The 16988-nt window shown below is 39.3% G+C and overlaps 1 protein-coding gene across 1 annotated transcript in view; it reads left to right on the top strand.

Moving 5' to 3' along the window:
• The window catches only part of LOC136863696 (dolichyl-phosphate beta-glucosyltransferase), a 253703-nt gene that overhangs the window by 220781 nt on the left and 15934 nt on the right, over positions 1 to 16988 (top strand). Inside the window, exon 6 of the mRNA XM_067140056.2 lies at positions 13309 to 13394. Coding sequence (XP_066996157.2) covers positions 13309 to 13394 — 86 coding nt within the window. The remainder of the gene's footprint in view (positions 1 to 13308; positions 13395 to 16988) is intronic.

The raw sequence follows: 16988 nt of genomic DNA, 5'->3' as shown, positions 1-16988 counted from the left end.
GGTTATGGACAACAGTGAACCTAGGTTAGAGGATTTTGAAAGTGCTCCTGGTATAAAGGTATAGCCTAATGAATCTGGAAACATAGGACAAGTGGCAGGACTTATGTTTGGTGAGGAATTTTTTCAGTATGAAGCTGAAAAGACAAACTTACACTATGAGCAGAAATCACATTCTCATAACTTATCCCCTAAAACACTAAAGTGGACTAATGTCACTAGCAGGGAAATTAAAATATTAATCCTCTGTGTATATTGATACGTCAGGTGAAGAAATCATGTCTGAAAGATTACTGGCCAACCGATCCCCTAATAAAAAGACCAATATTTCCGAAAACTATGAGCCGAAATAGATTTCAAGAAATACCCTGCATTTCAACCAATTATTCAGGAAGGCCAATAGAAAAATACACAATAGTCCTTCAAAAGCTATTGAAGTTCTGACAGTTTATTTGTATGCATGCACTCCAGCTTAGAGGTAGTTAGAAAGTGGCCGGGAACAGGGCTGTGCATGGGGCGAACGGCACCCGGTCCGCAATGTGTTAATAGGTGTTATTTATTTATTTATTTATTTATTTATTTATTTATTTATTTATTTATTTAAGAATCAAAAATTATTCTGTTTCAAGTGTTTTATTAAATGACAAAGTAAATGTAAATTTAGACACAAAGAAACATTTTATTTCTTTTTTAGATATCAATAAGGACGTAAGTTCCAAGACCAGAGCAGATTCAGAATTTTAGCATATAGTGATAATAAAGTAAACTCGTGTCCTCATCCCGTATAGTGATGAATTTAATAGATTTTATTCATTTACGATTTGAAAATTTCTATTTTAAAGTCTGTAATAAATGACATAGTAAGTAAGTAAGTAAAAGTTGAAACACACAGAAATATTTTAACAATTTCAAGATTTATATGTAATTGTTCTGTTGATAAGGATATTTGTACCATTGTACCAAGTTCAAAGATTATTGATGTTTTGGCACTGCTGAAGAAGAGAGTAGTTAGCTCTCAAAAAACATATATGGTAATTAGATATAATAAAATATGTAAAGTATTGACAAGGCGGAAAAGTGTTCTATTGAAATTCCACCTAGTACTTTTCGTTCAAAGTGAGAAAATGTGCTGTTTTTCATTTTATTGAATATATCATATGAAGCATGGCTTTTAATCGCGACATTCATACTGACGTCATTGTAATGACCTATGTTGACTTCAGCTGGGAAAACTATGAGTCTTTCTGAGAATTCCATAGCGAAGCACAAGTACAGCAGTTAGTTATTTTGTACAAATAGCATTGCTCTTTGCATAATCATGCAGGCGCTTGATGCAATATATTAATCTATGCATTTGCGAAGTAGTGGCATCTAAGTGCATGACTAATTTATAAGTGTGGAGCATGAGTTCATACTATTTTCTGAAGGCTTATCAGAGACCGATCATTTCATTCACATACCTCGTGTGGGGGAATAGAGATGTGTAATTTTTAGCCTTGTAGCCTTGTATAGCAACAGTCGGGCTTTGAGATGATAAGTGTTATAAATATATCATGGTACTATATTGCACAAGACATGTAGAATAAGCAGTTTCGACCAATGGTATCTCCTGATTTCTCCTGATTTTTCCTGATTTTCATATCAAGATCTCCTGATTTTTGGTTTTTTAAAGTTGGCAGGTATGCAACTATCAAAATAAACCAATATATATAGAGCGTTCTATGAACAAGAACTGAAGAAGACAAAACATCCTAGAGTACACCTTATTGATGAAATTTTACACAGAACAGGCAACAAAGTATTAGTATCCTGGGTGGGTTTCGACGCTGCTCATAATTCTTGGATTCCAAAGGAATATGTATTCTAAAAAAAATATCGGCGGTAAGTACACTAATATAATATTAATTATGCGATGTGTCACAGCCTGTTTATGTGCACGGTTCGCTATTACACCAGGTCGAGTACACAGACACATCCTCAAGGTAGCGGGGAATAAAAGACACCATTTTAGAAAGAGATCGTGAGGCAAGCTGCCCAATTATAAGACCGCTATTCCACCCAACACAACAGTGAATTTACCTTGAAACAACAGTAAATCAAATAGCTTCTAACAGCCCTCCAGTACAGATTAAATGAAGCCTTCAAGAAAGATTTTCAACATACCATACAAACACTAAACATTTGAGGACTGCAATACGGATCGACTTTTATTGTATGTAAGTTCAAGTCATTCAGTGATCATATAGAAGAACTTCACAATAGACTTTTAAAAAGACATTTTCAATATGTTTAATTGGAGGAATATGTCTTAGCAAATTGTAGACATGGATTTTAATTTTAAGTACACTCCATCTATCCTTTCTTATTCAACCCTTAACCCCCCTCTCCAACCCCATCCTTTCTTCGTTCAGTATTAAATAGTAATAGTTTTTAAAGTTTCGATGGGAAAAAGTGATCAAGGTTTTTAACCTGTTTACTATTCATGTATTATCATCTAAGGTTTTTCGGACACAGCTGAAGATGACCGCTAAGTGGTCGAAACATGTACTGTGATTGTTAATGTCTTTATTATTTCGCCAAAGGCATGTAATAAAGTATCGATTAGGTGGTAATTTAATCTAATAAGTTGATTTAACTCATCGATATGGTCATGAATTGGACAGCTTGCAGCATTATGGATGTGAAGTTCCCTCCCCTGTGGCTTCTTATTTTGTAAACAGTCTAAGACTTTAAAGCAACTTAATGGCAGTGAAAATGTTTGCAGGTGTGTAGTGTACCTTTGTCCATAGGCTGTACCAGCAGTATCGTGTTCATTGGATATCAGTTATGTTGTATTCAGTGGAAAGTGGATGTCATAGTGTATTTTATGAATAATCTATATAAATAAAATTATAATTTTGTCTTTGCAGTTCAAAATTTTTTCTCAGACTTCATTTTTATCTCTGATTAGTTGTACAAAAATGTATGATTTTTAAAATGGAACATCATTGAAAAAGAGTTAAACAAAATTTCCAAAAACTCTGCATTTAAGTTTAGGTATAGCTTGTTGTAAGTTACAGCCAACTTCAGTTGTATTGAACTTCAAAGGACTCAGATATTCTGACCACTGTATTCGAAGCTCACTACAACCAAAGTGTCCTCCTTTAACTGTATTCGATTGGAATGGAGGCAGAAATAATAAAATGTCTAAAACAGAATCCAATTGGTTTTCATCACTCATCTGTTACTTAAACAAAATAGAGTACAGCACAACAAACAGAATCAATTGTACAGTGTCCTATTTGGCATTGGAATGCAGTAGTTGGTTATAGGTGGCTGCTTGCTGCATAATGTTGTAATTAATGTTTCTTGCAGATCCTTCTGTAGAGTTTGCATTCTACGTACACATTCTAGATATCTTAGAATGGTCATGATTCTTATGCTTCTTTCACTGTTGGGACACTTTCTTCACTTTCCTCACCCTTTTTTCCTCCCATGCTAGAACTGCCTTTTACAGCTTCATTGGCAGCCTCATCTGAAAGTATTTAATTTGTTAGAATTTCATAGTCCACATCGATAAAATCATCCATTTGAACTAAATTTCCAGTGATATTTTGAAGCAGTTTTTTCAGTGGCAAGAACTCCTCTTCCTTGATTGCTATGCACCTGATAGCTGAACCAGTCGGGCGGGAATAGATCTGTATAGTGACCACTGACACATTGCTCTATGCCTTATGTGCATAACGGATAGCTTTCAGAATATTGGTTGGTGTGCTCTGTTTAGTTTCCAAGGCTTGGATTGTATGAAACATCATTTACTTCCTATAATAGGTCTAGAAGCTGGGGATCGCACCTTGGTCCATGGACTTGGAGTACTGATGTGTTGATGATAAGCAGGATGTTCTTGAGATATTCAACATTAGGATGAGCTTGATAGTTGGCTATCAGAAGCAGAGTCTTCCTTTGCTCTATTATCAGTTCTTGGTCCCCTTGTCGAAGCTCTCCTTAAAAGAGTGGACGACATCAACCAGGCTTTAGTATTGAAATGGTAGTTCACAGGAAGTTCTTGACGTTTTTAAAACATCTCTGGTTCCCAGACTGCATTATTTTTCTTCTCTGTGACCTTGTCATGGTGGCTCATATCCATGTTACTAGGTTTTATGACATTTTACTGCCTACACATTTTTTCCCTTCAACTCTTTTTTGGTAGTGGTTTATCATTCCACTAACACATCAAAGGATTTTGGCGACACAAGGATGGGAAAGGGCTAGGATTGAGAATGTTGCATCTGTGGCATTAATTACGGTACAGCCATAGTATTTTCTTGGTATGAAAATGGCAAACCACAGAAAACAATCTTCATGGCTGCTGATGGTGGGATTTGAACCCACAATCTCCCGAATGCAAGTTCACAGCTGCGCGGCCCTAACTGGGTGGTCAAATATCTTGGCCCATCTTAACTTAAGTGTTCTGTCCAGCATCACTGATAGAATAGTCAAACTGTATGCAGTTATAGTGACAATTTTCCTCAGAACTTTCGGTTTATTAGGTCCACTATAGCTGAAGCCAAGAGTTCAGTATAAATAAAATATTTACTACATGAAAATTGGGACAAGGAAGTTTTGTTCACTACAGCCAAAAGTTCCCTACAAGCGAGATAACTAAACCCACAGTTGACTGTGTATATTATTCAATCTGTAGAGTTCTGTAGAATTTTGAGGTATTTGATACGACTGATGATGCCCCACAGAAGGGGCGAAACATGTCTCAACTATTTTGAACGATGTTTAACTAATATGTTAACATCTTGTACTGTATTGAATAGGTTGAGTTAAAATAAATTTCTTATATTATTATAAATTAACCAGTGACATTACACAGAGGCACTGTACAACCTGCTGCCGTGACTAGCGATGTATAATAAAGACAGGGATGTTGAAAGTCAACGAGTATTTGTGCATTAGTGCGGGGCGTGAAGGGAAGCAGCGTGGTTACCGTGGTAGCTGCTAGTGGTGTTCATTACTGTTAGGTCACAAATGCAAGACACCTCATGATTTTTCGTATGAAATTCTGAGAAAAAGTATGTTGTCTTTTTTCTATACTATTATTATTATTATTATTATTATTATTGATGATGATGATGATGCTTGTTGTTTAAAGGGGCCTGACATCTAGGTCATCAGCCTCATTCTCATTATTATTATTATTCATAACTGTTCCTTGTATCAAAACCGCATCCTTGTTTTCACTTGTAAGACTCACGTTCAGCACTTTTTGAATAGTCACTACGTTCTACATTCTCATTGTCTGTATTTGATTCAAAATCACTGTACTACGTTCTTCTTCGATACGATCATTGTCTGACTTGCTCAGTATATCATCCAGACTATCTGCATTAAGTCTTTTTCTGCTCGATTTACTCTTTTTAAAGATAGTAATGGACAAACTAACCCATACAAAAGAATGCTAAGATTACTGCAAACTTACACAAACAACCCGCGGGATAGGCAATGATTTTATCAGTTTACAAAGCACTCCCCACGTACCCCTACGGGGCCGCGCCTAAAGAGGAATTGACGAATAAAAAGTGGACTATGTACTTACTTCAATAATTTAACAACCTGTGAGAAAACGGGGCTAATAACCTGTCAATACAATTGAAGACCTTAGTGCAAGAAGGTGTTAACTAATTTTTTTTTTAGATTTGAGTTTTCTTTACGCAAGAATATGTCAACTCAATCTCTCTCTATAGTGTTACAAAAATTCTCCAGATCTCAGCAGAGGCTGAGATATTTGCCTTGCAGAAGGTGTTATATCTGAAAAGTGCTAGTTTGTTACATGGAAGAAGGTGTTAACTCTGAAAATAACGCATTCTTGACATGTTTAGCTGTTCTTGCTATTATCTACTACACACATACATAGTTGAATTCATTGTTTTTTCATTTTCCCATTATTGTGGCATTCGTATAACAAAAGCTCCATCGTGATCAAGTCCTCACCTGGTGCCTTGTTCTTTAGTCATTTGATGGGATCCATTACTTCAGCCCTGGAAGGAGCCTCAACCGAAGGATCAGGTCCTCCCTGTTAGAGGTCCTCATCCTGTCCGTCCTCACACTCACTGAGTTTGTTCAAGACTCACTTGAAGTATTCAGCCCACCTCTCTAGAATACGGCTTGCCTCTGTCACGGGATTACCTTCTGAATCCTCACACATAATTGTCCTTGCTTGGAAGCCTTCCTTCTCTCTCTCAAAGCACGAGTACATTCCCCTCATGTCCCTCTTCTCAGCATATTCCTCAATGGTTTGGATCTTTGTCTTTTCCCACTGGTGTTCCTTCTTCTGGCATGTCTTCTTTGTCCCTTGGCGAGCTTCAAGGAACTCCTGTTTCATGCTCCCAGTTTCCCACTGCTGTGTTTTTTTTTTCTTGCCTCTTTCTGCTCTAATACCAATATAGTTGGTCAGTTATTGGACATCATAAATTTTCCAGCTAACTCATTCCTGGTTGCCAGCGTTTCGTCCCAGTGCGCCAAGTTGGGCTCATCAGTTGGTAAATGGCACACCCACCAAGACGCATGGCTAGTGCATACCGTGGAGGCCACTGCGTAGGCTATTTGGAGCCACTGGCGGTGCCAATGCACTATGAGAGACATTGTCTCATTTTCAAAAATTGATGCCTGCTTGGCCATCAGATGATAAGGATGTTGATTCCCATAGGGAACCTGAAATATTTGTTCCAAATGAGTAAATTTATAATACGAATATAGTTGGTCTGTTATGGGACGTTATAAATTTCCCAGCTAACTCATTTCAGGTTGCCAGCGTTTCACCCCAGTGCGCCAAGTTGGGCTCATCGGTTGGTGAATGGCACACCCACCAAGATGCATGGCTAGTGCATACCGTGGAAGCCACTGCGTAGGCTGTTTAGAGCCACTGGCGGTGCCAAAGCACTATGCGAGACTTTGTCTCATTTTCAAAAATTGATACCTGCCTGGCCATCAGAGGGACTGTTATCGAGGGCATCTGCCCATTAGTACTCGGTATTATTTATTATAATGTGTTATATAAGTGTTGTAAGTGTAATAAATGTTGTTATTTAATCAAGTGAGTGATTTACGTTCAAAACATGGTCCAAATACCGGGCCGGATTATCTACACCATGAGGACCTCGTGAAAGCAGCGTGGCGTGTAGTATGGACGACTAGTTTCAACAGTCACATGGAAATACTTGGAAGTTCACTTTAATGACATCATCTGGCAGTCCTGGGTTCCATGTTCCAGCACCAGAGGTAAACTAAACTGAGAAGGCGGATCAGTACTATTCATTTAAGGCTTTCCTTTTCTCCTTGTTCTTGTCTTACCCCCTCCATCATGGAATCTTCAACAAGGCAAAAGCTTCTTAAGCAGAGGTCGCGATTTAAAGCGCAACATGCCCGCTTGGAAACTTTCATTGCGAATTTCATCGCTCAACAACATTCAAATTCGCGTGAAATTAAACTATGATACGAAGACATGACTGCATTAATGTCGAAGTTTGATGACATGCAGTCAGAATTAGAATTAGGAGACGTTGAAAACGAACAAGCTCATGATCAGGCGCGTGCCAAATTCGAAACCAAATACTACAAGGTAAAGGGCGAAATTACTAAAATAATAGCGAACCTTGAAGAGGCATCACGCGACACGGTGGATTCAGGAAGAACTCAGGTCAGCAGCGTTGCGAGTTTAAAGTTGCTGGCTATTAACATTCCACATTTTGATGGAAAATACGAAAACTGGCTCTCATTCGCGGACAGTTTTCAAGTTATGATCCATAACAACAATAATCTGCCAAGTGTCCAGAAATTTCACTACTTAGCATCTGTTCTCAAGGGCCCAGCCAGCCAATTAATTCAAAATTTACCCGTCACAGAGGCGAATTATGAGGTAGCGTGGAAAATGTTGAAGGACAGATTTGAGAACAAGAAACTAATAGCAGCTACTCATGTTAAGGCACTCTTTACTTTAAAATCAGTCTCCAGTGAAACAGCCACAGAACTGTTAAGGTATTCTAACACTTAATAGTCATTTGAATGCACTCAAGGCCCTAGAACTTAACATTCCACTGCATGAAGTTATTTTGACTCAACTGTATGCTCAAGGACCTGATGCTTGTACTAGACGAGACTGGGAATTATCACAGGCAGACACTCGGGTTCCATCACTTGATGACTTGCTGTCATTTGTTGAGGACAAACGGCAAGCTCTGGAGAACTTCCCTAGCTCACAGCACACTGCACCATCGCACAGACAACAAGCTGACAGAAATAAGCCTAAACCTCAAGGGGATACTCAACCACGCTACACTTACACCACTACCAGTCTCATAAAGTGTCCCTGCTGTCATGGTGATCACCTGATATTTAAATGTGAAGAGTTTGCAGCTCTCAGTGTGGAAGATAGACAAAGAAGGGTTAAGGAAATGGACTTATGTTTTAACTGTTTGCGTGCAGAGCATTCTGCCAAACAGTGCAAATCACGTGGCTGTAAATTATGTAGTAGGAAGCATCACACCTCATTACATAATCCATCAAGTAGAGAGGGAGGTACAGCCCATCAAACTGCATCCAACTCCTCTCACACATACTGCAATACAAGAGACCTTGTAGGGGTTCTGCTGTCCAATTCCATGGTCAAAGTACAAGATTCTAGGGGGCACATGCAGGTCTGCCAGGCACTTCTTGACAGTGGCAGCCAGGCTAATCTTTGCAATGAAAGTCTAGCGCAGCGATTAGGCCTTAAGAAAATGAATAATCCAATAGCAATCAGCAGCATAAATGATTCCATTTCTCAATCAAGGTACAGTGTTCAGTTAGAATTGCAATCCACTCTAAGTAACTTCACTGTGAGTATGACTTGTTCTGTCTTTCCACGTATCACAGGTAACATGCCCAGTAGTTACATTCAGCATGAGCATTGGAACTTGCCCACTGACTCGAAGCTCGCTGACCCCAAGTTCTTCCAGCCAGGTGACATTGAATTGTTAATAGGCGCAGAACATTTCTTTTCATTACTGAAACCTGGGCGCAGAACTCGATCACCAGATTATCCTATTCTTCAAGACACTGAACTGGGATAGATTATTGCTGGACACTACCATCGTAGGGAAGAGAAACATCTTACTCTAACTACATGTTTCTTGAATTCAGAGGACAGGTTAGACACCCAACTACAACGGTTCTGGGAAATAGAAGAGCTTATGTCACGAGTCATGACAAGAGAAGAGAAGAGAAGAGAGAGCCACAGAAAAACACTTTACAGAGAATACTACTAGGGATGCTACAGGTATATTCATAGTTCGCTTACCCCTCAAGCAGAAACCTGAGGTTCTGGGAAACTCCTTCAATCATGCCATGTCAAGACTAACTCAATTAGAATGGCGTTTCAACAGGCAGCCCTCACTTAAGCATGAGTACTCTAACTTTCTTCACGAGTATGAGGCGATGGGGCATATGGTGAAGGTGGATACACCTACTCAGTCAGGGAATGAAGGTGGAAGCTATTATCTATTCCATCATCCAGTTTTTAAGCTTAGTAGCTCGACTACCAAAACTAGGGTTGTATTTGATGCATCTTCTAAAACTTCTAACAATATTACATTGAATGATATATTAATGGTTGGAACGACAATACAACAGTATCTTTACTCTATCATTCTAAGATTTAGAATGCATACCTTTGCCTTCATCGCAGATGACTGTATCGGCAAGTCATGGTTCATACAGATGATAGGAAACTTCAGCGGATTATCTGGAGGGAATCACCTAGAGACCCACCCTCTCACTATGAACTGACAACTGTAACGTATGGTACAGCATCAGCACCCTTCCTAGCTACCAGATGCCTGCAGCAACTTGCTGAAGATGAAGAATCGAGGTTCCCCACAGCAGCACAAGTTGTTCGCAGAGATTTTTATGTTGATGATCTATTAAGCGGCTGTGACGATATCCAGGATGCTCTTCAATTGCAGTCTGAAATTATTAATTTACTGGAGAGTGGAGGATTTCACCTCAGGAAATGGTGTTCAAACCACCCAGCATTACTAGAAGCAGTTTCGGAAGAGGACAGGGAAACCCAGCTACCTTTAAGTCTTGATGAAGGCACTAGCGAGCTACCTTTAAGTCTTGATGAAGGCACTAGCGTGAAATCTTTAGGCCTATTATGGCATCCAGTAACTGATCATTTTCTCATTTGTGGCAATCTGTATTCAGACAGTCCCTATCATGCTGACTCTCATGTAACTAAACGAAAGGTGTTATCTGTTATTGCATCAATATTTGATCCACTTGGATTGGTCAGTCCTTTGGTAATTTCTTACAAGATTTTTATGCAGAAACTTTGGCTAGTCAATCTAAACTGGGATGACAGACTACCATCTCAACTAGTCAGGGAATGGGAAGAACTTCACTTTATGCCACAGGCAGTAAGAGAATTTTATATTGAGCGGTTAGTCACATGTAAAGGACCCCCTGTTGATATACAAATTCATGGTTTTTCTGATACTTCAAAACAAGCTTATGGAGCTTGTCTTTATGTACGGTTTGTCGACAAAGGGGGACAGACCTGTGTCAGATTATTATGTTCTAAATCCAGAGTAGCACCGGTGAAGAAACTGACACTACCAAGACTTGAACTGTGTGGAGCACTATTACTTGTCCGACTACTCCACAAGACCCTTCCAGCTTTGTCTCTGCCAGTCAGCAAGCTGTACCTGTGGACGGACTCCACCATTGTCTGCTATTCGCTGGAAAACATTTATGGCCAACCGAGTCTCTTCAATTCAAGAATACTCTCACAAGGCAGAATAGAGACATGTTCCTACCAGTTGCAATCCAGCAGATTTAATATCCAGAGGTGTTGCTCCAGGACAACCACGAGGTATGAACCTGTGGTGGCACGGACCATCCTGGTTACCTGAGCCCACTGAATCATGGCCAGACACAATCTCGGCCCATGCAGAAGAGGAACTACCTGAGTCACGAAGCACACTTCCTGTAGTCATGTTGATAGGTACCAATTGGGATGAACTTAAGCTGAAGTACTCGTAACTGTCCCGACTGACTCGAGTTACTGCATATTGTTGACAATTTATTCACAATAGTGCCAGTCCTCAAGACAAGAGGTTAGGGATATTAAGTGCACAAGAGCTGCAGACGGCCTTGCACTCCTGTATCAAGATTGCACAACAAGTGTGTTACGCTCAAGAGATAGCCAGTCTCAACTCTAAATGCTACATTTCAAGGAAGAGTAAAATTGCAGATTTACATCCCTTCTTAGATGATAAGGGAATGCTAAGGGTAGGAGGAAGACTAGTAAATTCAAAACTACCTTATGACACTAAGCACCAGCTTATCCTTCCTCCTCAGCATGCTCTCACAAGCCTTGTTATGATGGCAGAACACATTAGGCTTTTAAATGCAGGTGCTCAATTAGTAATTGCATCATTAAGAGAAAGATTCTGGATTCCCACGGCTAGGGCAGTTGTTCGAAGAGTCATCCACAAGTGCCTGACCTGTTTTAGATTCAAGGTGTCAACAGCTGAACAGCTGATGGGACAGCTCCCTGTGACCAGAGTGCAACAGAGTCGCCCATTTATTAATGTAGGAACTGATTATGCTGGTCCTTTTTTCATCAAGAGGGGAAATGTAAGAAGCAAACAGACAACGAAGAGCTACATTGCATTGTTCATCTGTCTGGCTACCAAGGCTCTTCACCTGGAGTTGGTGAGTGACCTCTCTACTGATGCCTTTATGGCATCCCTGAGGAGATTCATAGCTCGACGTGGAAAATGCTCCATCATCTATAGTGATAATGGGACTAACTTCATTGGTGCCAACAGAAGAATGCAGGATGTCCGAAAACTATTCCTTTCAACCAGCGTTTGTGAAGAGATAAGGAATTCATTAGTGATGGAAGGCATCACGTGGCACTTTATACCTCCCAGCTCTCCACACTTTGGCGGACTGTGGGAAGCAGCTTTCAAGTCCATGAAGTGCCACTTGAGAAGAGTTGCGGGTAATGCACTACTGACATTTGAGGAGCTGTGTACACTTACTGCACAGATAGAAGCTTGTCTTAATTCTTGCCCTCTTATCTGCCTTATCCAATGACCCCAGTGACCTTAATTATTTATCACCTGCTCACTTCCTAATTGGTGCCCCCCTTACAATCATTCCTGAGCCTGACATTACTGACCTGCCCATGAACAGATTGTCTCGATGGCAGCGTATCAGGCAATGCAGCAGCAGTTGTGGAAGAGGTGGTCTGCCGATTACCTGAGCTCACTGCAGCAGAGGAAGAAATGGACCTGTCCCAAGGAGAACCTAGCTACTGGAACAGTTGTTCTTCTGAAGGAGGACAATCTTCCTCCTCTCTGTTTGAAGTTGGCTGTGGTGGAGACTGTTCACCCTGGGAAGGATGGACTTGCACGAGTGGCTACCATCAGAACAACCAGTGGTCTTTTTAAACGACCCTTTAGGAAGTTAATTCCATTATCTATTGAACACTAAACAGGATCGTTGTGACTAAAACATAATGTGTTTCATGTGAATATTGTTTCTTTGTTCATTTCAGAGTGTAATTATGGTGTTGTGTGTGTGATTTGAACTGAGAACTCTATAGTGTGAATTTCTTCTTAATTTCATGCTGCATAATAATGGATGAGAACACAGTCAAACTACTTAATACCTTCTGTTAATAGTGTGTAAATATTTTGTTGCTTGTGTTTCTGTTTTGCTTATGTTTATCTGTATATTTGTTGAATGATCAACTCATTTTGGTTATTGAAAATGAACTCTGTATGTCAGTGCCTGTGTGATACTTGAATTGAACTGAACTCTCATGAGGGCATATCAGGCAGGTGATTCAACGGTGGGGAGCATGTTCCGGCCTAGCTACGGCTAGAGCACCTAGTTACTTGCTACCACTTTAGGACAGATAGCAGCACCCTTCAGTGTGTATTTATTTTGAAGGCCCTCAGCTAGAAGTGGTGTGGATGGAAGGGTATGAGAGACTGTTATGCTTGGGTGCCTCGAGCGGGAGGAGACGGGAACATGTGACTGACTGTTATCGAGGGCATCTGCCCATCAATACTCAGTATTATGTATTGTAATGTGTTATATAAGTGTCGTAAGTGTAATAAATGTTGTTATTTAATCAAGTGAGTGATTTACGTTCAAAACAACATGTATTATATCTTGGACGATATTGTGATTTTACCTTTATGTTTGTAGGATAACATTTTCCTTTCTGAATATTTTCATCTTAGGTGTAATATTGTTTTTTAACTTTTTCAGGGCCTTCGATGTTGAGATGTTGTATATTGCGGAAAAATTAAACATTCCAGTCTCGGAAGTCGCTGTGCGTTGGACCGAGATTGAAGGTTTGTATTGTATTTTATCATATTTATTGTAACACTTTGGTTGTAAAATGAGAAGAAATTATTTATTAATTATACCCTTTCTCAAATAACCTGGGGGATAATGTAAATACCAAAAACACGTGATAAATGCGGTGGTACTGTCTATCTTTTGGTGAAGCATTGAAAATACTTTACGTATGTTAAGTAATGTTATTTCCATGTAAAACTTATGTATGTCATCTAAATCCATTTTTTTCACTTTTAAAAAGCTGTTTAGTTTGAATTTATAATTGGTACCCATGCATTAAAATACCTTTTGAGAGGGGTGATGTGTCAACAGCGGAACAGCTCTTGCAGTATTCAGTATGGGCTCATTTAGCTAATATACAACCCATGTGCTCTCTGTTTACTGCTGTGTTTCGGGTGTTATTGGCGCGCTAGTGACTTTACATATTATTACGATTTTCTTTTGTGCTAATATTTAGTAATATGTCATTATTAATTAAGTTGGTAGCCAGTCTTTGTCTTGGTATTTAGAAATTAGTTAACTTTTATTTACATTTGCATAACCTTTGTTAAAGTTCGGTGTGGGGTGAAGGTTGCGCCGTTCCCGGCTCCCTGAGAGGACGCATAAGATCCAGGCTAGCTTAATTACGATCCTTTGACTAACATAATCTACCATTTGGGCTATGAGTTCCGCATATGAGAAAGACATGCCATACGGAGCCAAAGAAATCTTAAATTACACATAGATACAACTCTCATACGTTACTTATTGAATTTCTTACGCTACCAAGATGTTGCAGCATCCATCCACTTAAATCTAATTCTATACGCTACGATACACATTGAAAGAATGGTTTAAGTTTACAAGTCTTATTTATTACATACTTATTTCAATCCAAAGGTCGAACATTATGCTATCCTCCCTAAAGAATTTCTAATAGAGGAAACTGCAGGATCATCTGATTATCTCATCCATTTCTGGCGAGCATGGCCTTAATTTGTTAAATCTATCTATTTCTCCTACCCGAATGCATAATCAATCATTTTACCTCCTCTCTTGACATCTCTCCATACCAATCTTTCAGTTACCGCATCCTCATTTCTGGCGTAAGGAGAAATTGAAGAAACGTCAGTATCGGGTAAAAATACATGCAAATGACGTTCACCTTGAATCTGCCGGTAATTGACACATCCGGCACCCACTGTGCATTATATAAGAAATGCTATTTGAGTTAGTCATTTTAAAAATGAATCTATTGAAATATCTTGCACTAAGTGCTTAAATCTTGACTGACCCCAAAATCAAGGGCAGCATGGAATATACGGCAAATTATTGAAGTCCGTATAACCAATTATTTAACTGAACATTACTATAATTCAGCTCGTAATTAATAAATTAAAAATTATAAGTCCAAAGATGTCGAACTCACCATCTTAGGTTTTGAAAGAAATGATTAAATCGAAATAAAGTTAAAAATTAATAGACTCAAATAACTTATTAAAACATGTTTGGGTAATTACAACGTGTGGATAATTAAAACTTGTGTGGGTAATTAAAACTTGTATGGGTGCACCCTAGCAAAGAAAAATATTTACAATAAGATACCTTACAAGCTAAAGTGTAAACTGAGGGCGGTTTCAAGATATTCAGGACGCATTTCAGGCCTAAAACCATATCTCATGAATTGGAATTCTCCTCTGTTGCCTATGAAGTCTTTGAGCTAATTGCTGGCTCTCACTCGGAGCTCATATTAATCTGCTAAAATATAATTATTCCTATCTTTCACACAACATATCAATAAATACCTATAAATGTCAACTTGGGAGGATAGTTCCCTAATATTTCTACAAACAACTGATTTACAATTCTGAATATTCATGCTTCTTATGTCTCTTATGCGCCGATATTGATAAGTCTTCTTTTAAATTAATGTAATTTTAATAAATGGTTCAATAAGTACCAGTAAGTTCCATATACTATTCTAAACTCTGAGTCTTCTCATCATCTTAATTGAACATACGTGCGACTTTATATATTCTAACGACTACTCTACTAGTTTCTTCTGAAGTATACTAGCTAATGTGGTCTGCATTGTGCGAAGACTCGACCATAAGATACAATTTATACACCTTCAGTCAGCCATCAGTGATAGGGTGTTGCCTAAGAAGTTACTACATTTCCTTTCGCCTGAGAATATATCAGAATTAGAAAACATCTGTGACATAGTGAATATGTTCGGTTTCATCCTCCTAACTGAGACTTCATTGGTACTACCAAGTATGCACGCGAACCAACAGGTGTCACTTCAATCTTACTTGAACTTTCTCATGCTTGTTTGTAAGAGAAATAGTACATATAAATGCTACATATTAATTTCCACTTAGTAAAAACTCAACTTGAAACCATTAAGTCCATTACTACATCACCGTGCTCATATCTGCGAAGAATCAATAACTACCACCATTCTAAATTATCGTTCTCACATCAACTTCTCTTAAAATAATCATTATTATACATCCAAACATATATCCCGTTTCTCTTACTAAATACGTATCCACTCCATTTAATTGTGGCATTTATTATCTTAATCACGGTTCATGGACATATTTCACGACATTATGACCTTAATTCCGTCATAATCTTAAATTATTGTAAACACATCTATCTATTTGGTAAGCATATCCTACTGCTGGTTCCTAACTTGACATTCTTTGGTCATAACCAACGTACACGCGTACCTAAATCTCTCTTTGACATAGCATACAATTCACTGTCACCTTAACGAACTCGGTATTTCACACTACATGGATCATATCTCGAACGTAGGCTTTCATCACTGATTGACAACGTATCTAGGGATTTGTCATTCATATACGAAGATTACCTAACCACCTTTGATCTAACTCAATACACCACTTTAGTCGCTTCATTCTTTCGCACGGAATAACTTAACAAATCATATTACACTTACATATGTCCCTCGATGCTACATTCCTCCTTCCACACCCCTCCTCAAAGCCTCACAGCAGGACATCCTACCGCCCTACCTACATCTGGCGCCGTGCCGACTGGCCTGCAATGTGTCGTGCCCTGGAATGCCTTCCCTGGAGTCTGCTCGAAATAGCTGATATCGAATTGGCTCTTGGCCTGCTGTACGACTGGCTGCAAGCTACAGTTAAAGACTTCGTACCTGCACAACGGGATACTACTACCAAACATCAACACTGGATATCACAAGAGACCAGACTGATATTATTTAATAAGAAGAGAGCTTGGCGCCTGTGGAAAGACTTCCCTAACCCACACACTCACAATACCTTCGTTAAAATCCGCCGCCACGCGAGGTTTATGGTCAGAAGAGACTACAAAACACACGTAGACACTGTCACTGAAAACGTCCGCAGCAATCCCAAGCGCTACTGGAGTCTCATCAACACACGGAGAAGGACGGAGCGGATTCCTGTCAGCGTGAACCACAACGATACAACAGCAGATGGCGCCGATCGCAATGAACTGTTCAACAGGTATTTCTTCTCCATCTTCTCCCCTCCCTTACAAAACCAACCGCTCCCTCCCGTTGGTACAGCTTCAAACAGAACCCTATCAAG

The sequence above is a fragment of the Anabrus simplex genome, chromosome 2 (genome assembly GCF_040414725.1).
Source record: "Anabrus simplex isolate iqAnaSimp1 chromosome 2, ASM4041472v1, whole genome shotgun sequence".
Classification (NCBI taxonomy): domain Eukaryota; kingdom Metazoa; phylum Arthropoda; class Insecta; order Orthoptera; family Tettigoniidae; genus Anabrus; species Anabrus simplex.
Note: the sequence above shows the minus strand (reverse complement) of the source record. Positions and strands in the feature narration are given on the sequence as shown.